Source organism: Saccoglossus kowalevskii, chromosome 16, assembly GCF_978046115.1.
Source record: "Saccoglossus kowalevskii chromosome 16, keSacKowa6.1, whole genome shotgun sequence".
In the NCBI taxonomy this organism is placed as follows: Eukaryota; Metazoa; Hemichordata; class Enteropneusta; family Harrimaniidae; genus Saccoglossus; species Saccoglossus kowalevskii.
In genome coordinates, this window is record NC_140656.1 from 26,175,346 (window position 1) to 26,198,916 (window position 23,571).

Here is a 23,571-nt window from a genome sequence, read left to right on the forward strand (position 1 = left end):
AAACTGTTCTTATTGATATGTCTGTAGTGCCAAGACCAGTCCTACTTTAATACATAGAAGAATCGGTTGTTGAATTAGCCTTACATCAGTTTTCTTAGGGAAACTAAGAAAAGATACGAACGCGACGGAACACATACACTGTTTAAAAGTAGAAGCTTTGGAGTGTTGGTGGTGGACTTTAAGACGTATTTTATCCGACTTATAATTTAAAAAAGACAATTTACCAGTACATTACAGTAAGTCCATCGTCTTGGAAACATTATTGATTGTTAATGACCAATTCTAATATTTGCAAAAGTACTCTCTAGCAACACGGAATTATGACTATGAATAATTTATGTCACCAGCAGAACATGCAAAAAATAATCAAAACAGCGCAATGTGACCAAAAATTACTAACATTTCTAAAATCACTCCATAAATATGTATTACTGTCGCTATTACTGGGACCACTGAGAGATAATATTATTTTATCCCCCTTGGTGTTGGGGGCACTCAGGGATAATATTATTTCTTATTTTCTTGGAGCCACTCGGGGATTACATTATCTCTTCCTAACTTGGGACCACCGAGCGAAAATATTATCTCGTTCTTTCTTGCATGGGGCAACTGCATGGATAATATTATCTCCTTCGTTGTTAGGACTACTCGGGGATAATATTATCTCCTCCGTTCTTGGGTAAACTCAACGATAATATCATTTTTTCTTTTCTTCGGGCCACTCGGGGTTTATATTATCACTTCTTGTCTTGGGATCACCGATGGATAATATTATCTCCCTTGTTCTTGGGTCAACTCAGGGATAGTATTATCTCCCGTGTTGTTGTGACCACATGAACTTGGGGATAATATCATTATCTTATTCGTTATCGGGACAGCTCGGGGATAATATTATCTCTCTTGTTGTTGTGGCCACCCATAGATAATATTATCACCTTCGTTTCTTGGTCAACTCAGGGATAATATTATCACCCTTGTTGGTGGAATCACTCGGGGATAATATTATCTACTTTGTAATCATTTTTATAACGCTGTATTATATCTTACGTGAATGACCCACAACACAGATTTACCAATCAATTGAACCGATCATATCAGTATAATATGAAATTATGCGTCTTTTATTCACCTTACACTTAGCTTTTTTTATAACAAACATAAATAAATTACAATTCCCTTCCTTTATCATAGCTATACATTCTTTCCAAAACAGTAAAAAGAACTTTTGTAACCATGGTGAAATTAGGATAACTAGAACGCATTCCGAAAGCGCAAACCTCCGCTATAGAATTACATTCTGACAGTTCCAAATAGGATTGAAGAAGCCTCATTATATAAGTTTAATTAAACCTAGCTCAGCAGTATATTATTGTCCAAACGTATTGAACGCAAGAATAATGAATAATTTTGATGTACAAGCGGCCATTTTACGTTCAAGCCAGTGTATGGAATTGTCAAAGCTAAATAACATATGTGTGTGTGGTCTGAGTACAGCTGTGGAATCAGTTAATTGTAACAACGATTTTTGTGTCCAAAATCAAAGACAATCATATTCGTTGTATTTCCAACTGTATCAATCAGTTAGTTACATACTACCGACAAATTAAATTACTGGAATTATTTGGTCTCCTGCTGTAATTTATTTTATTATAAAGAGGTGTTTTCGGCGCCAGGTACATCAACAGTAAGTGTAGATAAAGTGTTATAATTTGTTTCAATTAAGTCGCCATATTTTTATCAAACAAATGAAATTAGCACTTATTCATCATGGTGGAAAAGTGTATCAAGCAAAAACGTCAGCGAGGTGTTTAACTAGTCTACGAGTTGAATTTAATATATGAAATCCAATCAGTCATTAAATGAGGTGAGTTAAATCGAGGTTATGTTTAATGTGGCGTCATAACAATGATGTATGAAGAGTACTATCGATACGGTGATTAAAAAGCATTCCTGCATTTCAAACCATGCTAGGGGACGAAACTTTATGTAGAACCAATAACCATAACTCCATCTAGTTACAATGACACGCGATTTAGTATTCAAGAAAGAGATGCAATAATTTTTAAAACGACACAAGCGTTTTTTTATTGAGATTGCCAAGATAAATTATGAAATACTTCTCTCTCTCACTCTCTCTCATAGATACGTAGAACATCTGTTGCAACTTGCCTGTAAAACAATATATTCAAATATTATGAAAACTTGTTGCTAACGAATAGACAGTAATGCGCATGTAAATAAATACACATCCGTTAAACCAACTCAAATTTAAAATATGCCTATGTGGAAAGTGTAACAACAATGTATACAAAATGCAGGTTGTAACATTTTAAAATATTAAACATCACAACCATTTAAATTCCGTTTTCAACAACGAACATAAAGCCTTCTTTTTATAAATAGACACAAATTGATATTGTATAATGTTTAGGGTTTAGTTTCATACATCATAATCACTCTAAATTATGGATATAATAGACTACGTTACTATTTTGCCTTTGTAATCTAGATCAATCGAGCACACTAATGCTGCATGTAAACAATCTGGTAAAAGCAAACACTTATAAAAACACAGATATTTCTATTCCAGTAAATGTATGTTTTAATTACATACTAGAAATGTGTTAAATGTAATCCACTAATGAATATATCACGACATAACACGTTATTGAAATACATTTTCACTACTTGATTGCATTTCATTTACACGCAAAACTCGGTGAACAGTATGAACATTATATACGTATGCAATTATTAAACAGCTTAAAATATATATAACTTATCGATTTTCAAGATAACATGAACATCAATATATCCTGTTCGAAAAAGACTAAACAATAATTGATGTTCAAAGAGCATGAATAGTTGTATGAATTTTATTTTAACGCATCGTTCATTTAACGTAACAATAATTGGCAGTTACAAAATGCTCCATAAAAGGTAACATACCGACATTGCTTCAACATTAATGAGTAATTACGTCTATTCAATAGACGCTACAGTTGCTTATATAAGCAATCGATTGTCACATTTAATTTGATTTCTAATATTGAGCCCACTCTTTGCATGATACGTAATCTAAAGTTATCATTTACGACAGCGTGGCATTAACTGAATTTGAGGCAATTATGTTAACATTCGGTGTATTAGTAGGGACAACTTTAGATTGCCTTTTTAGCATACAGGGGAATAACCGATAAAACTCTTTCCTAAAATGCTGGTTGAAATAGGCGTAAAGAAATGGATTCACCCAGCTATTGGTAAGATACAATGTTATGCAAATTGCAGCTATGACGTCACTCCATATAAAAATGTTAACTGGAATTGATGCGAAGTTCGTCAATTGAAAGTATAGAGAAAAACATCTCCATGGCAACCAACTGATGCAAAATAACACTACGACCAGGATTAACATTTTAACAGATTTTCTTTTTCTTTTTTTGGATTCATCATTTGGAGCGGAACTGAACCACAGACTGGATACCATTATGGCGTACATCACACATATAATTATTAGTGGAACTAAGTACATCACAAGAAAGTCACCAACTTCAAGATAACTTAATAGGTAATATTTATCAGATGGCACTGCACATACTGATGTAGATACAGTCACATTGAAACCTACGGGATATGTAAATGTAACTATGTCCAATACGTACATTCGATGACTAGAATATGCCCCAGCACAGATCCATGTTACAGTAATACACACAGCTGCATCTGTTCTTGTCAGTTTAGGGTGAAGTGGTTGAACTATTGCTCGGTATCTGTCGATTCCTATTCCGATTAAAGAAAATATCGTGGCACACTGAGCAACCCATTGTAGCCAAGCTGACCCCTTACACAGCACTACGCTACTCATTCCAGTCAAGCCGAATCCCACGTAAGCCATTTGCATCGGAATGTAGAAAAACGCCATCATAAGATCGGAGAAAGAGAGTGAAATAATGAACATACAAGTCGATGATTTACGTAGTTTAGGCTGGCGAACTACAGCGATCATTACCCAGATATTGCCGCATACAATCAAGATGAAAAAGATGATGAACATCGCCATAGTCAATTCATTTGGGACAACTTTCCATGTCAGAGCATTCTGGGTATTGCTGCTACCATTACTACTGATGTTGAATAAAGCGTTTGCCATCTTCTGTTGTGGGTTCTGATTCTATAAAATACAATTAACGGCAACTATTTAATTAAAAGAAATAAGATATTATTAAGTAGTACATAAAAGGGAATTGCCAGAAATGAAAATCATGGTTTCATCAACGAAGAGACGAGGATATAAATGCCCTCTCTCAGAACGATACCTCTGAATATTCTTGGAGGTTGATATCATTGCTACGGTTTCAAATCGTATACCCTATTATGACAGATATAGAATGCAGTCATTTGATTCGTTCGAGATGTGGTTCAGTGAGTAACCAATGGGTCACAACTCGACACAACGCCTAATGTCAGATGTATTATACTGCTAACATGATATGTTAATGAACCAGTAATATATACTTTGCAATGAAAGTGTTGTATGGTTTCTTGGCAACAGGTGATTATAGTTATACACGCTTGGCAAGTTATAATAGTATTACACCCCAACATCCATGAAGTTGCTACTGTTGTCAATGTTTAATATCACATGTCATAGCTGTGTTCGGGTTACGGCCTAAAATTAGAGCTAATCTTATACGTTTTCATTTGGGGCTAGACTCAGTTGTGGTCACACAGGAGAAATATGCAATCACTACGGGCTAAAGAAAGATTAAACTTACGAAGATAGCATAGATTTCTAGTTTGTTAACTCTGATTCCACAGTAAGTAACCAGAGAAGTATACATTTCAGCTCATGAAATAAAAGCAATGAGAATGCAAAATGCACATTGACAGATCATTTTCTCTGAATGCACATGCTGAATGCTTGTCATGCTGCTTTTGTTTAGTTTAAGAGATAGAACAGTATTTACCTGATACAAGAAGGTTTTGCAGTTACTTGTATGTTCAATGTCGGCATGATTTTGTATATATATGGATTCAAAATTGCATTTTTTGGAATTATAATGAAGCAAGCAGAGCAAATAACTAATCGTGAAACTGTTATTAGAACTTTCACTCTCAATTATTAATCATGCAGCTCTGGCAATATGTATGTTTTCAGAAAACTGAATATACAAGAATACAACGGTGTACGTTTCGTATTATTATTAAATTAAATTACGACATTATGGCACTGTGTTTCCGTTTCCACACGTTCGTTTTATGTTTTTGGTTTCTCAATGTTATTTTTAAAAAAAGATGAAAAATAAGTTTGGTATGTGCCTCATGAAACGACAGAAATCCTTCAGTGGCGAACCATGTCAACCCAGTAAAAAGACACAATGATAAATATAAATGTGGTTAAAATCTGTTTGAAATCTAAATACCATAGCAAGAATGTGTATTTGTGCCCCGAAAGCGATCGCACAACTTACACTTCATAGTGATACAGAATGTAATAAAACTTGATTATTTTTTCTTGCTTTAATTTTTCACTCAATCGGTACACTCTAAACATTGTAATTTGCTGAATAAATTGACAACTTTCTTTGTTGCAACATCTCTGATTATAATATATCGTTATATTGGTCATAGCAATCCTGGGATCAATAACAAATATGTTGTAAGGGCGACCCTAATTTGCTAAGAACTTGAACGACTACCAGCTGTCTAACTTTTAAGTGATATCATGGTACGTGTGCTGTATGTTTAATAGGCTAGTGGGAAAATCTCTAATAAAACAAAAATCGTAAAAAAATGTGAAACAAATATGAAATTTGCACCCCATGTAGATTTTATATTCTCTTTAAAATAGGTTAATATGATATATTTTCCAAGAACGATAATATAAAACAAAAATCAGAAATAAACTGTATTTATTTGCATAATTCTTAGTATTATGTTATCTACTTGTGTAAACTAGTTTCAGACCTATGTCATCTGCCATATTTCCGCAATTATTGCTTACGAGCGAATATAGATTAGACGCATTTTTTCTTCAATCCAACACGTCCTGATATGGAGTATGACAAGTAAAACAAGCAATGGACATTGCTCCATATGTAGATTTTAAAATTGTTTTCATTACAAAAAACGTACAGGATCTGACAGGTTAAAAAGTGTTATCATCTATTCTTATTTGCATAATTCTTATTGTTCAAACAATGCACAACAGTTACAGTGAGGTTTATGCCTAGTGTGACCATGTATATGTAGCCCAGCGAACTATTTATTTTTCAATCCACAACCAAAGTAAACTAGAATGGCTGCCATTAAATTGCATGTAGTGCACAAATTGAAATAAATCTGCAATGTGTTGATGTGACGTTTTGCGACATGTGCATTAAGCAAATGACAATCTTTCCTTAACAACTGAAGCGATAATTTCTGCTGATAAAATCCATATCATAGCACAGTTGTGTCATGGCAACTGAAGGTATTATAGTAAATTAACTGAATCGAAACATTCAACTCATGTGACATACATAATCAATGTATTATTCGTAAGACATGTGTGCACAGATGCACTATACTCATTAGCTGCAATCGGTTTCTATCAGCGGTAATTCGATATCCGAGCTTTGACAGTTGTAAATACAAACCAAAAAAGACGAGCATTTTGCAAAGGTTATTTATTGCTGGATGTCAGCTGCGCCTAGAATTTGGAGGATTTAGCTACAGCAGACACGTAGATCCAACTGGGGGGATTCTGGGTAAACGGCTTCCATGTGTGTTCGTTCCGTATATGCGTTTACAATGAGATAGTGATCATCAGAAGATTATATTTCGGGTCTTCTTAGATTGAAATTATTGTGACAATGTTGTTCCAATAACGAGTAAGACTACTTAACATGCTTGCTAAGCAAGGAAAGAAGCTGGCAATAGTCATTGACAATGTTGCTTTTGTAGGGTCTTGCAGTGGCCCGTAAACGTCTCCAGTACGAAACTAATAACACCAAATAGTAGCTAGATTGAAAACAACAATTGGCAGTGGAAGTGTGTTATACGTTGCCGTCGCCTGATATAAACGATCATACAGATAACAATTTTATATCCTGTCAGTGTGCTATGTCTGTGGTGATCCTGATGTTACAGAAGTCTCTTGTCAAATTAACTACTGCATCCGTTCGTACATCCAGTTTGTGTGAGCCGGAAATCTGTGAAGGCCATATTAGAAACAGGGCTTAAAGCTATGAAAAAAAGATTGAAACTCCCACTATGTTGTTCTATAGCAATGTTTCATATTGTGTCTGATCTATTTCTCGTTTCAATTCTTGTCAAATTACTACGAAAATGTAATGAATCATTGTTGATATACATTCATTTTTTAGAAATGTAAAAATGTAAAACTGATTGATCAATGATTTTGAAAAGAAAACCAGTGACTTCACGCCAGTTTACTTTTGAAATGAAAGTATTGTATTAGTCTGTTTGTACACCCAATATATGAGGTGTTGAAACAAGGCTTGTAAATCGTAAATTATTTTGTAAATCGTACTACCTCTCAGCTTTTTGATTTCAAACTAAATCTCTATTGAGATCAATGTCAATTATCGATAGATGTACTATAATACCTATGCATTTGTTAATAATGTGCCCATATCACATGTGTAAATGATTGTCGATTGAACTGTACAGCATGTGATTATTCAATACATGATTTCTAGGAGTAACGTACATGAATATGACACATAGTTGATTTTACTATCTGTTTACGGAACATGATGTAACTGTTCCCCAAATCACACAAAATCAAATCCTAATCTGTTGACAGCACACTTGCATTGTAATATTGTGTGTCCCGACAATATTACCACAACTAAATTTAAATTATTGTTTATTTGTTTAAAATGTTATATGTGTTGAACAAGTCTTAAAATGATGTACCTAATTATTTATTATTTTAATTCTAATAATTTGCTCACAGCTCGAAATAATAATTCGTTTTAGAGGTAGATAAATCCTATGGGTGTAGAAATACTCGTCAATCAACACAAACACATTATGTTGGCACATACACAAACGCATACACACAAACGTGTATCCATTGGTTAATTCTACGCGTACAAAATTATTCCTTTTTATCCTTAATCATAACGTACAATAGCTATTACACATCAGACGAGTTATTATGAGAATGCAACTGAGTGCATGATAATTGAAAGGTCACTGAGTGGGGCACTTCATTATAGACATGTCTTTCGAAATAGTTGGAAAATTGGAAGACATGCTATTACAACCGGAGTGTCTGCCTGAGGAACGGTGTAATATGACAATATAGCTCCACAAGATATAATGTGTTTCAAAATTAATTGCACCAACTACATTGGAAACCTGCCTCGCGAACATAATCATTCGTGTTGACAAATTCTTATCATGGAGCGCACAACTGTAAAATTACCAAAAAACTCATTGAACACACATATATCTACAATTTATTTTGAACAATTTTATTGTATCACGCAATTTGTCAGCTCAGTGTTCACAACATGAGGTTTATTTTTCTCTCATGCGCATAAGAATAAAAATCACATATACACAGCGGTGATAAATACTTATTATTTGACCATCGATTTAAATTCTATCGTCGTGACTTAATAACACATTCTGTTTTGGATTTGCACATTGGTAGTATCGCTCTAAAATTTAAGTTTCCTTTGTTTTGTTCTGCATGTGGTAATGATAGTAGTTCTATTCGGGAAATGTGGTCCTATATGAACTAGACGCTAGAATATGGTTACCATATGATTACCGATTATGACGTAATCACGTGGTTCACACGACGTTGCAGTATTATTTAGGATCAACAAATTGCATGTTTGGAGTAGACATTATAAACAACAATTTTTTGAATATAGTGTTTGCTAATTGTGTTCATTAGTGGCAATTTCGCAATGCTTTAATCCCGTGCCACATTCCTGGTAATCACGTGGTCGTGCCAACGTCTGCAGCGATTGACTGATCGCATGTATACTTCGCCACGCCTTGGAGATTTTTTGGGAGTATGTAATATTTGTTAAGAAAAGGTGGCTACTAGGCGTTACCTCAGCTAGTTGTTTGGATGAATTAAGCTGGAATTTCTGTAATTAGCTAACATGTATTTTATTTGATCAAACATGGTATCGCTATGTGTAAGAGCCAAGCGAGTCGAAGTTTCTTACATACTACGTTCCTTTCGCAGCAATGTGCTGTTTTAGTTATTCTCACCAAACAATATAAACTGAACATTTACTACTACTACTAATTACAAGATTGCCTTGGGATTCCTTGAAATTGATTTATTTATTGTTTGTTTTACATGCATCAGTATTCAGCAACCATAAGATGAACGTGTTTTGAAAGAGGATGTTGCGTTATAACTTTGGTATATTATTATATTTATGGTGTGAACAGTCTTTATTAACATCTGTACCAGGAACACGATCGTCTTATCACAAAGTCTGAACGAGTCGCTGTTTGCCATCAGGAAAATATACTAAGCAATTTATGAAATCCCGATACGAAGATCAGCCGGAATAAGTGGAATATTATTCTGCTCAGGCAGTACTTTCCGAGAAAGAAATGAGTCTCAATTGTACTATTTCTTTTTCATGGAAATAACGTTTGTAATGCAATTTACGTTGACCGTTTACGATGCTGACCAATTCGACAGAGCCAGTGGTCCGACATATTACATTGTTGTTCACCCCTTACATTCATTGTGATCGTCTAGTGACTGATATTAGTCTAGTGATGTTAAAACAGCTCTTTCTACACACTGACATAATATCTATGTGAATTTAATATTTGTGTTTACGGTTAGAAACGTAGTGTTGGGAACACTGGCGTTGTGTTCAGGAACTTCATCTCGATTGGCTAACAACATTTACACACAGACATACCAAATTCGACCTTAAGGAATACACATTAGTCCATTACAAACAGTCAAGTTTTATTCATTCAAACGGTCAGTTGAGATTAACCCTCGCTGCTCACTCCTCTTACCAAATCTTACACACTCTATCCTAAACCTCTATGCCATGGAAAGTGAACATGCGGCCAGCCAATCGCTGCAGTCGTTGACACGATCACGTGGTTACCAATGATGTGTCTCACGGTTAAAGCTTCGAAAAAGTTGGCACTACTAAAAACAATTAGTCAACTTGTTTATGTTTTAATGTCTACCCTAAAACCCTAAAAATGCAAGTTGATTCTAAACTATACTACAACAGCGTGTGAACTAAATGTGTGTACGTGATGTCATCGATAACAGTAGAATGGGCACTTAACACACTAGGCAGATAACACTTACACTGGAGAGTTTGTAGATTCAACGGAATATCCATATGTTCCTTACAGACAGTTCAGCGTTATTGTAAAACCAACCCAAAACAATGGCTTTCACGCGTTTTGTGTAATAGGTAATGCATTCGAGATCTTCACTAGGATTACTAGATTCCGGTAATTTAACTCGGCTATATAGTTAAATAAGGATATCAGATACCAGTTCATTGCCAAAATGCGAGCAATGAGTGAATTTTATATATGAAAAAGATAAACGTAAAGGTGACGTCTTCGTATCGTGAACCAATTCAAAACATTTCAAAATAGAGATTTTTCTCCAAACCATAAATATTAATATTAGATTGAGGAAAATTACAATATGCACAAGAGAAGCCATAACATGCACACGTACCTTGCAACTCAATCATCTAAGTGAAACATAGCCGCCTCCTGTTGGTAAGATTAGTGACGAATGCGTATACGCCACATACATAAATACAATTTAGTCAGTGTTATAACGCACACATTTGTTCGCTCCATATTTCGTTCCATATTTCACATGATAATATTATGTTTGATAGACTGGCTGTGTTTGTTACAACTTGATTTATATGACGGCACTTATAATGTGTTCATTTATTAAGATCGGAAATAATACATGAGGAGGCAATGAGAAGTAGGTTGAAACACATATGAAATTAATTTAAATTTCTTAGAGTGTGTCTTCTTTTTTGCAGGAACACATGGTTATTGCATTATTTATTCAAATACTTACCAGAACAATAAAATAAAAGGAAGTTTAGAGATGTTGCTATTTTCAAAAATCCTCATACCGTATATTCGTATTTCCACCTTTAACACAGAATAATACATGTATGCTTCAATGTATAACATTAATATATATTTTTATATGCAACAGATTACCTCTCAAGTATCTATACCATATTTTATCCTAGGCTTACGCTCCCAGCAAAAAAACGTAAAGCTGCATGCTGTCTGATGATATACTGCGCACAAACCACAATATATCCTAATACTACACATACAGTATGTTTTTCAGTGCAGAATAACAATTGCGTATTAGAGTATTCAAATGCAAATATATTTGTATGAATCTTAATTTAACACGATAGTAAATTCAACGAAAAGTAATTGATAGGCACATTCATTGGTAATTGTAAAGTATGTCGTTACTATCCATTGAGGTACTAGAGCTTATATGTATCATAATCTTGTTACCAGTTTCCATGTAAAAACACACATTTTAATTACGTGTATGGTTCCATTACATTTCAGCCCATAAAGTGTGTCTTTTAAATCCAATATTTTTTTTCTTAAATTCAAAGGTAGTAATTTATATTAATTAAAATGTCAACGCTAATAATCAATTAGGTAACTGAAATTAAAAATACCTGATTGGCTGATTAAAGATGAGATGCAACTTCCAGGGAGCTTTTGATTAAAACTCACATTATTTTCTCATATTCCTTGGGGAGTGTACACTAATATTATTTAATTGTCATACTGCATGCGTTTTACACAATTGTTAAACATTTATGTAATTATAAAAAAATGTCATCGCACATTTAGCCGTTTGTTTTGTGTTCTTGGACTTGTAAATTATTCTATGAGATTCACAGCATGCTATTCCCAGACCGGAAATTGAAAGAAAAAGTGTAGGTTTTACTATCTTTTCAAAAGATAATCTGCCACAAATTTTGTCCAAATAAGGCACATTTGGTGAATCATGAAATTATTTTAATAAGCTACCATGAATATGACATTTTCTAATTATCATCCTAATTAAATAATCAGCCTCCGTAAAAATGCTGGGTTAAAATATTCTTCTCATTCATGATAGTTACACACAACTCAACATTTGATCATGAATTGTACTATTGAGTTCTAGTGTAATGAATGGTGTAAACGTAAAATGGGGTTTTGTAGTGCTTTACAACATTAATTCTTGTTTAATTATTAGTTTAACCCATTGAATTGTAAACGTAATTGATTTTCAATTACAAAAGAGTTTCTCACATCAACATACTATAAATCCAGCAATAATCTAACCCATCACATATACGTTTTTATATAACATAAGATATAACATAAGATAATACATGCGGGTTTTCGTATATACGGTATCTACTAATTCAAGTAACTAACTAGCCACGCGTTAAAATAAAAATTGTTTACCAAACAACAAAAATTACTTAAGCAACCTAAAGGCGTAAAATATAAATGTCGCCCATAGCGTCGATTATATTCAATTTCTCTGGTTTACCTATAATAGGTATACGTATGTAACTGCCTGTCATCAGCTGTTGATTATGTTCAATAATTGAAAATGCATGCTAGGTCTACCTACTCAAGGTAAACGAATAAACTTTGTGAGATTGTCACTATTTAGTATACATTTCGACACAAACCGGAAACTCTGTCTTGACTGGATTTTACGTTGCTTTTGACGAAACTTTGACAGCATTCTTGGTGGCAGCTAATCATAGAAGAATGATGCCTCTTGCACTCTATGCTAAATTTGTATTTTCAACCTTGCTGTGATACTAACTTCCAGTAATGCAGCAACGAAACATTAAAGGTAATGCTTCAATAACCCCCAAAATACACGTAGACAACAAATGTTTCATAACTATTTTATCTACTCCTCTGATTCTAACAGATCCTGAAAGTTTGGTGCATGTGTATATAGTTTAGGTCACCAGAAAGACCTAGACAGTTGCTATTGCATAACTGTGACATCTCTTTTTTCTATATGCCTAAATAGTTCTATATGTTCTACCTATATATGTATGCGGACTACAAGCTATTCACTAAATGTTTTAAAATATGAGTTTTGGCTACTGTCGCTGTGAGTCAGTATTAAACAAAATTCTAGTAGCGGCATTACGTGTACTACATGTCATACTGTGCAATATATTTTCAAATATGTCCTTTAAATGCATTAAGGTACCTCATATCTACGTCAAGTGTAAATTGGAGTTATCGATGCATATAATCATTACGTCCACTGAGATTAGTGACTTTAGTTGCTTCAATGCAAGCAGAATAGTTTGAAACCATCCTGGGGTCGTCGAGGTTGGCTACCATTCATTTGTTAAGGCATATTTCTTCACTTACAGGCTAACATGTATAACGTATTGAATCTGTGCTTCCTGAACGTCCTTTGGTATTGATAACATTCCAGCTATATTACATACAGTTTTCACGTTACTGATATTGTATTTTTTCCTTGAATCACATTTTGAAAATGTTTTTGAAAACTGGTTTACTACTCAACCTATATGCTTCTTACCCATGTGTATCGGAATTCTGCGTTATATAATTTATACATGTTTATAATATATCACACTGAATAATCACGACCAAACCATACATGTACTGGGTGAAATATTTGATCACGCTGCATCGGAAATGAAGTCAACTAATCAATCTCGTATCCAGAACAAATCCCAACCAGCGTGGTGGGATAAAGAATGCAGCGCAGCTAAAATAGAAAAATATAAAGCCCTAAACAAATTCAGACTCTCAAATATCAATAGTGACTTGACCACTTATAGAGTTGCTAAAAATAATTTCAAAGCAATATGTAGAAATAAGAAACGGTTATCTATAGACAAACAAAAATACAAACGTTTAGAAGCAAAACAAGATTCTGTGAAATTCTGGGCTATTTTGCGAAATATTAAATGTAATGCGCCCCTAGCCAATGAAATTAAAGCGGACTGTTGGTACAATTATTTTCATGGCCTGTTAAACAAACCAATCTCACCTGCAAATCAATTCAAAAAAGCTGTAATTAGGAACCGAGAACTACACGATGAACACTGAGACCAGTGTGATGATAATGTGCCACTTGATTTAAATGCAAATATAACTATGTTAGAAATTGAGAAAGCGATTAGAAGTTTTGCAAATAACAAGCCTCCGGGTCACGATGGCCTTGTAATAGAACTATTTAAACGTAGCTGGATTCACATTGGTCCTGTCTTATTGCTTCTATTCAATAACATACTCTCCAGCTGCAACTTTCCATTAACCTGGTGTAAAGCCATTATCTCGCCACTACATAAAAAATGTGATCGTTCTGATGTCAACAATTACAGGGGTATCTCCCTTATATCAGTAACAAGCAAGATTCTAACAAAAATCCTAAATTCACGTCTGGACCAATGGTGTCGTAAGAATTGTATATTATCTGAAGCGCAATGTGGTTTTCGGCGAGGCTACAGTACAAGTGACAATATGTTCACACTCCAAGCCATGGCAGCAAAATATTTAACGAAGAATAAAGGGCGCTTTTATTGTATTTTTATTGATTTCGCTAAGGCGTTTGACTCGATTCAACATGATTTTCTGTGGTCGAAACTAATCAATTATGGGATTCATGGAAAATTCTTGTCGGTTATTCGCTCAATGTACAGTAAGTTGCAATCTTGTGTGATTTCATCTGGTGGTCTCACTGAATATTTTAAATGCATTATCCGGACACGTCAAGGTTGTATGCTTAGCCCTATTTATTTACTATATTTATCAATGATCTCGTTTCATACACTAGTACTGTTGGATGTGAGGGTGTTTACATTGACAACGATCTTCACAACCTTAATATCTTGATGTACGCGGATGACGTGGCCGTGGGTTCTGATATGCCAATACATACTCAACAACAAATAAATAAAGTACACCAATTTTGTTCTCACTGGGGTCTAACTCTAAACCTAAACAAAACACAGATAATTGTTTTTCGCAGGGGTGGTTATCTAAAACAAGGTGAAAAAAGGTTCTATCGCGGTCATGAAATTAATATCGTCCCTCAGTACAAGTATCTTGGTGTATTATTTTCCTCCAGATTACGTTGGAATCCGACCAAATTAAACCAATCAGCACAGGGTAAAAAAACAATGTTTCAACTTAAAGTATTGATTCGAAAACTTGGTGGTATGACCACATCTGATTCATTCAAATTATTTGATTCCATCATTGTGCCAATCTTATTATAAGGTAGTAAAATCTGGCGTTACGAGAACGCTCCTCAAATTGAACAAGTTCAGAATAAATTTTGTAAATTTCTACTCGGTGTGAGTAATAACTCAAGCGATTTATCAGCTGTTGGCGATGTAGTCGTTTTCCTCTCTATGTTATTTACTTTAAAAAATGCATTGGCTACTGGCTGAGATTATTACAAATGGACGGTAATAGATATCCTCATAAATTTTATTTAATGTTAAAAGATTATCCGACCAACGTGTTATAACGTCGGTAAATTGGGCTTTTAATGTAAAAAATTTGCTATTTCGCTTTGGATTCGGTCATGTATGGCTGAACCAAGGTGTAGGCTCGAAAAGTGTATTTCTTTCGCAGTTCACACAAAGAATTAAAGATTGTGCGAAACAAGTATGGCACGATGACACTGCTTCTTCCCCCAAACTCCGTTCCTATCTCGATTTTAAGTCGTCACTTGAACAAGAAAAATATTTGTCTTGCATCCATGTTTTCAAATTCAGAGCTGCATTGTCAAGGTTACGTTGTTCTTCTCACAATTTGCATATTGAAAAGGGAAGACATGACAATGTCCCCCTCAATAATAGATTGTGTGAATACTGTGTTGAACGAAATCAACTTTATGTTGAAGACGAATATCATTTTATAGCTATTTGCCATCGTTATCAACGTATTAGAGCAGAATTTTTGCCTGTATGGTTCCGCACCAACCCCACTTACAACAAATTTATCTCGCTCATGAGTTCAAGAAACGATGTAATTTTAAATCAGTTAGCGAGTTATGTTTATTTCGCCATGAAAAGCAGAATTTAAATGATTTTTGTTTTCTCTATTGTTACAATTGTTAAGTGAAACTGTATTTGCTCTTTTGGCCAATGGCCTTTTGCTTTGTAATAAATATATACACATATACACAATCCATAAACAGGCGCACTATTGTTTTATGTTTTTAGCATCATAGATAATAGTAAATTAACCGGTGATAGGTACCTGCACTTCAAGAAGGCGTTTAACTCTATAGACCTATTTTATGAAAGGAACAGGTATTTTTAGTGATGAAAATATGTGGTGTCGAGTCAGTTCATTTAAGCGTAGTCAATGAGGTGAGGTTATGTACAAAAAATCGACAAATTTTGACAAAAACAGTTCCACATACATTTGATAGAGAAAACAAAACCAAAATCAAAATTTACTCTGTGTTGAATAAAATCATGTGTTTATAGTTTCCGACTCGAATCAACAGAATTCATTAGAGATTATTACAATCACTACTCACTACAACACGGATACTATAATCTTTTTATCACGTACACCGAGGGCAGTAATAGTGCACTGAACATATATCATTTACATTCCAATCTGATAAGACGTCATGCATCTGTTTCCACCCCAATATTTCGTATTTTATAATTTTGATATAATATGGTTTAGTTTGAACGGTTGAGGTAGTGGGTGAAGGGTTATAATACATAGCTTTGACTGATGTGAGACATCGCTAACCACTGAACAATCGTGTTTTTTTTTTAAACACGAACCCATTAAAACACAGCAAAAATATTCAGCGTATTAGTGTAACGTTAGTTGTATAAGCAGTTTACGTTTAACTTTTAGCGAGACACTCGTCAGGAGCTTAACTGTCGAGTCGCTGCAAAATATTGTATGTACAGTGTTATGTTTTTATTTCACGTTATAAAACATAATAATTCTAGGCATATTACAAGTAGTTGCTGGCGGTCCGATGTAGTTTCAAGACTTAAATTTTGACTTAAATTCGACACGAATTGGAAATGTTCATTTCCAGTTTTCCAGCTTTTAAATGAAAATTGAAATAATTATATTTAACACTTTCCGCTATTTAACTATATTGAATTATAATTAGATTGTGTTTCAGTAATTACCCCTAATTTTACGTCGAGACAGGCAATCGGCTTACTGTTCGTGCACACAATTTTAAAGTGCTTATTTCAGTTCGTTGAAAATATACAATTGTTTAATTTGTGTTTCTCAATTAGTATTCCAAAACAAGAGATTACGCACATTTAGTCCATGTTCACCTAATCAGATTTAAATGTCATTCACCTGACTGTTTATTTATTTATTGCGCAATGAAGAAAAATGCAATTTGAATATTGGAAAACAAGTTTTTTATTCAAATGCTAATAATATTTATTACAAAAATATATAAGATGCTGAGTCAACTTTATTTATGACATATTGATGCTGAATTACCAATACGTAATTCTGTATTATATCACATTATACAATTATATTATGATATATGATGGACCCTTTTGACCTTTCAATTTCTTTGCACTGCACAGATGTGCATTTTATATATAACCAGTATGTCAGTAATTCATAGAAAATAATCACATGCAGCACAAAGAATGATATTATGTTATTCTGTCCGAGGTAACAGCTTTCAGTCTGTTTTATTAAATACGTTTGTGTACCTAATGTAAATATTTGCAACATTCCATCTGGAAAGTTATATTCCAATGATTATAATTATGTCACCACAACTTGAACAATGTGTTATTTATATTTAATTATAATGCGTGATTATTTTACATTCAAATAATACAAAAATAACATGGCGTGATTTCTATTGAACGTGATAAATAACAAAAACAGGAGATGTAACATATGGTACATCATCGATAACTGCCGCCATACAGGCAACAATGCATAATGTTTGATATCACTACTCAAAATCATTCATTAAAAAATTAATAATGGATACCTGTAGTTCATTCATTGTTTTTATGGATATCAGAAATGCAATTTTATTAACCACTGGTATACCACTGTTATTACAAATTTATATTGTAACATAAAAAAATAGAATCGTATACTAAAAGAAATCGACTCTTATATGGTGAGGAATCAAATTGAATATTATAAGAAACCGAATAGTATATTCTGAAGATCGAAAGCTATGGCAAATCCAGTAAAACATTGCCAACAAAAATCGCACGCTTCGAGAATTAAATACTATTAAAAATCAAGACTTGTAATACTGGAACTCAAATCATATATTCCGGTAATCAATACATTGACAGGATGTCAACTCCGATAGATATGTCAGTAATGTAAGTTTGGACCATTGATACGAATTGTGCTTTGGTTTTCATTCATAGTATGTCTGTTATTGTCAGAAGCAGGTATTGCGGTCTGCGGTCGTACAGTATCTGTTAGTTTACTGTTTCTTAATCAATGAAATATATGACGCCAGTGATAATTTACAACACAACCCCTTCATGTATGGTGACTGACATGTAGCATCAAAATTATAATTTTTAGGTTAGTCCAACAATAACTACAAAAACTAAGCCAAAGGCAGGCAGACATGAACTAACGAATACAAGTCACACTGTGCCATTTGTGCTTCATAAAATAACTTTGTTTGAGTGCTCATCCAATCGATCAAAACAAATTGAAATTATAACGCAATTATAATAAAATTACATTTAATTGTTCTCTCACACATGTGTTCATTATGTTACAGTAATTGAGCTTATTCGCATTAGGCGTCACCTTAATAATTGAATTAGAGTATTCACATTAGAATGCACAGAAAGCGTATGCCAATTATTTTCAATTCATTGTACATATGTCATGTATCACATTTTGTGTTTTCAACGAGTGACATTTAGGACAACGATTTATTCTATAACAAATGGTCACCAGCAGAAGCTATAAATTTATTATTTAATTATGAATCACGTCGACAAACATCAACTATTCGGTTTTTCATCCTAACAGACAATTGAATATCAGTGATACACTGTAATTGAAATGAACAGCGCCACGGAATGGATTGCAGATATATAATATAAACCAATGAGAACTGCCCAACGCATATACATTGTTATCGTATGCAATCATTACAACTAAACGTATCAAGCAATTAAATTTAACTTACTAGTGAAATTGATAGATGATTGGTAAGCGCCTTGGTCTTAAGCGTCTGTTTTCCGGTCGAATATGTTGCGAGCTTACTACACAGTGATGAAAGTGTGTGAACAATATTACACTGTCGTTTCAAGCGATTGTTACATGCAACGTGTTACAGTAATAAGCAATGTGTTCTCCAATATGAGAGTCAAATGATGCGTATGACTGGTCGGCTTACGGTTATGCTTACCGAGTTCAAATTTAGAAACATTTCAGGCGTATTCATTATAGGTATGAAACACTCTTATCAAAAAAGAGACGTACCTTGTAGTATGGACTCAATAATAGATTGTCGCCACACGGGCAGACTGATCAGCGGACTACTGAGTGTTGTAAATAGTGATGACGGTGACGCATGCGTATGAAAACAGTTATACTTTCACGACAGCAGCTATACGATAGAAAGTATATTAGAAAGTTTAATTAGCTATCTCGCCAAGTGCAGTAGTGTGAGTTTAGTGTTATATATTTTTTTATTTCAAATTTGACATTCAAATATAAATGTTATATCAATGTGGCAATTTTAATTAATTAATTGTTCATAAACTCTTCGTCGTTGATTGAATAATTGGGATGTGCATACGTTTTAAGAGATGCGATAAAAGATAATGACGTCATGTACAATGTAACATTGCACAGGGATAGTAATAAATGTTATCATTATACATCTGTCACCGTAACGCCATAAGTTACAGCGTGTCGTAAAATAATAAAAACAAACATGGCTGCCACCAGGGTTTGACCTGACTCCACACAAAGAATTTCGCTTACTCCGCTCCTTGAATGGTATCATGTTAATGTTTAGAACGTGCAGACATGTGCAAACCATTTGACATTAATTTGTTGATAATGAAAACAAGTGTGACAGTCGATTGCTAGTCCGAGTCTGTTTTAAACTATCTGCCATAGTTTTGTTACTTGAATTCAACTTAAATCGCAAGATATGCATTTACATTGTATTAGTAATTAGATATATGGAGAATAACAGACAATATTCCACCAATTGATTTATCTGATGCACACAATCGAGATAAACGTCACCGTATAACGTCACTTTGTAATAAGCAGGGATAACAGGATCAGTCGTCAATCTCCGAGTCGCCAGTCATAATCAGTGATGGGTGTTAATCAGGCTGGAAAGATAATCCTCATTACATGCCGTAGGGGAAATCTGCAATAATATTCCTCATGGAAATCGTATTTTCTATCATAATACACATTCTAGGGGTGTATTTCCATTATAGCATAAAATCGTTTTGAGATATGCATATAGAGCGTCCATATATGGAATACATCCATAAAAGCCAGTGTATGACACACCGTGGTATATCAAAATTCTAGAATATACTTTACAGCTAATGTCAATGTCAGTGACGTCATTTTGCATTCACGTGACCACAATTGGAAACAACGTTTCTGATGCAGGCGGGGAACACGGCAATAACTTTTTGTGGTGAGAATTGCCGTTTTGAATACAAGTGCTTTCAACATGAATTGTATTAAGCCGACTGTGACAAGCATCACATCGAGCGTTGAACCTATTTACATTCACTGATTATAACGTGTAATAAAGTACTCTACAGTGTAATAAAGTGTCTAATATTTGTTTATATCTCCATAATTCCGGCAATCTAATTGGTCCATGCTAGCAGATTGAACTTTTGACAGCATGTCTTAGAATCAAAACATACGCCATTATCTTAAGATATAGAAGTGTTAATATAGAAGCGCCTAATTTCTTGAATTATTATTAATTATTTTGAGTACTTTCAGATGTCGCAAAAAAAGAAACGCGCGTGTGATATAAATCCACTAAAATTTAAGATCTCATTTCATATTCTTAATCTATATATATCTTAATCGCAATACCCGTGTAGTAATTTTCATTTGTTCTTTGATAACGGCTCTACAGAAATGAAAAGTATCACAATAATAAATCTAATAGTGATGGGTTACTGCTGAGATATCCACTTTATATTATTCAATCACATTCTGGTTGTAATGTATAAGACTGCTGAATACAAGCTATATGTACAAAATGGTCCTGTTCAATTCGACACGCCTGTGTGATTGATTTTGTCACTTGACTTAATCGAAATTGGTGCCCACATGATTTCAAAGTTGTTTTTAGTTTCGCATTGTCCATCACACACCTGCTGTAACTTTTTGGAATCTGTTGATATACGCATGTACTAAAAGCTTCCATGAGATCACAGCTGCTGCCAATTATTGTAATCAATATACAAAAAACGCCTACCTGCTTACATTCAATAATCAAAGAGCAAACTAGATTCATGAGTTTAACGAGGGTGTTAACACACGATAAGCAGACAGAACCTATGCATGACTGTCTCAGCGCTTTACAGTATATGTGTATATGTATATGACAGATCCAGTTCAGGTCGTCCGTGTGTCACAAATGTTGCTCAGAACCATTGTGGACGCAACATAACCGCCAATGCTAAATGGAAGACCTACAAAACAATACTGGCAAAAGAAACTTTTTCCCACGCCCTGGAACTGCTCGATTAGCCTGGACTCAACAACACATACATAAACTCACTAGCAAATGTAGTTTCAACAAATAAGTCAAGTTTTACTCTGCAGAATACTGATGGCCATATTGGCGTCAACATATGCCCTAGTAAACACATCATAGATGTTATTGTCAGTAAGTAATTGCTAATTACACAGCCCCCTTGCAATTAGTAGAAATGTTATTCTTGCCGAAGATGAAGTAATAAGGCCAAAAAGCAAGATGACAGCAAGTCTGTTGTCTTTTATCTGACCACAAAATTATTCAATCAAATTGGGCATGGAAACCACTGGTAATGTGACTATGTTTCTGTTTGAAATTCAGCAAACGCGATTCGAATCGGTGAAAACCTAAAGACGAAATAAAAAAAATATTAAAACGATACCTACGTTTCATTTCACTGATCGGTTGGTTGGCAGTCTTTTGCATACACATAGTGGTATCCGTCATTTATTTTGGTACAGTTTATAAATTTAATTATATATGTATGTTTGAATCATTCACATATATAATATAAAATAATATATCTGAGTTATCGTACACTCAATATATTGTCTGGCTATTTCTGATGAGCAGACCAATCTGTATGACTACATTAATTTCGGGGTATACCCCTTTGTCCAAGAATCAGACGGTATATGACACGAACATTGAGTTTTATACGGATAATGTATTTACCCGACAGGAAAAGTAGAATAAATGAAAATAATGTTATTACAGACTGTATTCACGTAACTATCCTTCCATTCAAATAATTTCTAATACGAGTATTGTATGTGCTAATTACCAATTATATCCGACAGTCGGCAATAAATTCCGTTATTGACATTTTAAAGTAATGCTACGTGGTGTATTTGGGCGATTATGGCGCTGACATTTAATATTGCCGAGGTACAGTTGTTTTTTTGTCATTACGAAAGTGATAATCTCCGTAGTTGCAGAAGATATGTCATTGTTACATGTAATGGGTTTCTAGAAGTATTAGCAGATCTGTCAGTACAGATGCCTCAGTAATGTATGATAGTATGTACCTAAATGAAACGTATGATGTATATCTAGATTATGAATACTGGGATCGATTAATAAACACAGAATATTATTGTCTGGTGGAACAAGTTGATTATGCTGGCACAGTGCGAATGATGTGTAGTTAGAAAGATGGACAGGGACATTTGATCGAAACGAAATGTCACCAGCTTGAATGCCTGAAGATATTGATAGTTTAAGTCAAATAACTATATCAGTCAATAAGGTGAGCTATGTTGATTAACGTGGGTGTTTCGCTATATGAATGTATATTAGGTGACATCTGCAAGTGATGGCCACATTGACGTTCTGATTATCCGATCTACTTTAATGAATACATATGTATGGATATGATTTTGAATAATGCATAATGTTTTTGTTTTTTTATTTATTTTGCTTTTTGTCATATAATTGGTGTCACAAAGGTGTCCGCATCAGTCGACCGAAATTATACTAGTGGAGAAAGGCACAGTAACTATATTTTTTCAGACCTCCCAAACGTCAATCAGACTAGTCCCATTTCGGTAAAGGAATTTAACTGTTACGGCATTCTCATCAAATTTTCAAACACGTATAACTGTCAAATTGTTTATGTATGTGTAATAATTTTGTACATTATACCTCACGGTCTCCCCGTATTATATTGTAATATGGCACTCACGATACATGTAAATATCTATCGAAACCACACCAGGAAACGCCGTTTAGAAAAGAGTGTGTAAACAAAGCTT

The 23,571-nt window shown here is 34.1% G+C and overlaps 1 protein-coding gene and 1 long non-coding RNA gene across 3 annotated transcripts; one reads left to right on the forward strand and one right to left on the reverse strand.

Moving 5' to 3' along the window:
* Positions 1-2,056: 2,056 nt before the first annotated feature.
* On the reverse strand, positions 2,057-19,603 carry LOC100375737 (substance-P receptor-like). Its single transcript, XM_078013392.1, has 4 exons — positions 19,543-19,603; positions 19,247-19,322; positions 3,663-4,171; positions 2,057-2,169 (listed from the first exon to the last, which is right to left on the reverse strand). Exons 3-4 carry the CDS (start codon positions 4,148-4,150, stop codon positions 2,127-2,129), a joined length of 531 nt encoding a protein of 176 aa, XP_077869518.1. The 5' UTR covers positions 4,151-4,171; positions 19,247-19,322; positions 19,543-19,603; the 3' UTR covers positions 2,057-2,126.
* Positions 3,449-4,527, forward strand: LOC144361211 (uncharacterized). Of its 2 annotated transcripts, none has more exons than XR_013422360.1 (2): positions 3,449-3,568; positions 3,737-4,527. It is a non-coding gene; the product is annotated as an uncharacterized LOC144361211 (long non-coding RNA). The 2 variants fall into 2 exon arrangements; XR_013422361.2 differs by having other exon boundaries at positions 3,742-4,527.
* Positions 19,604-23,571: the final 3,968 nt, after the last annotated feature.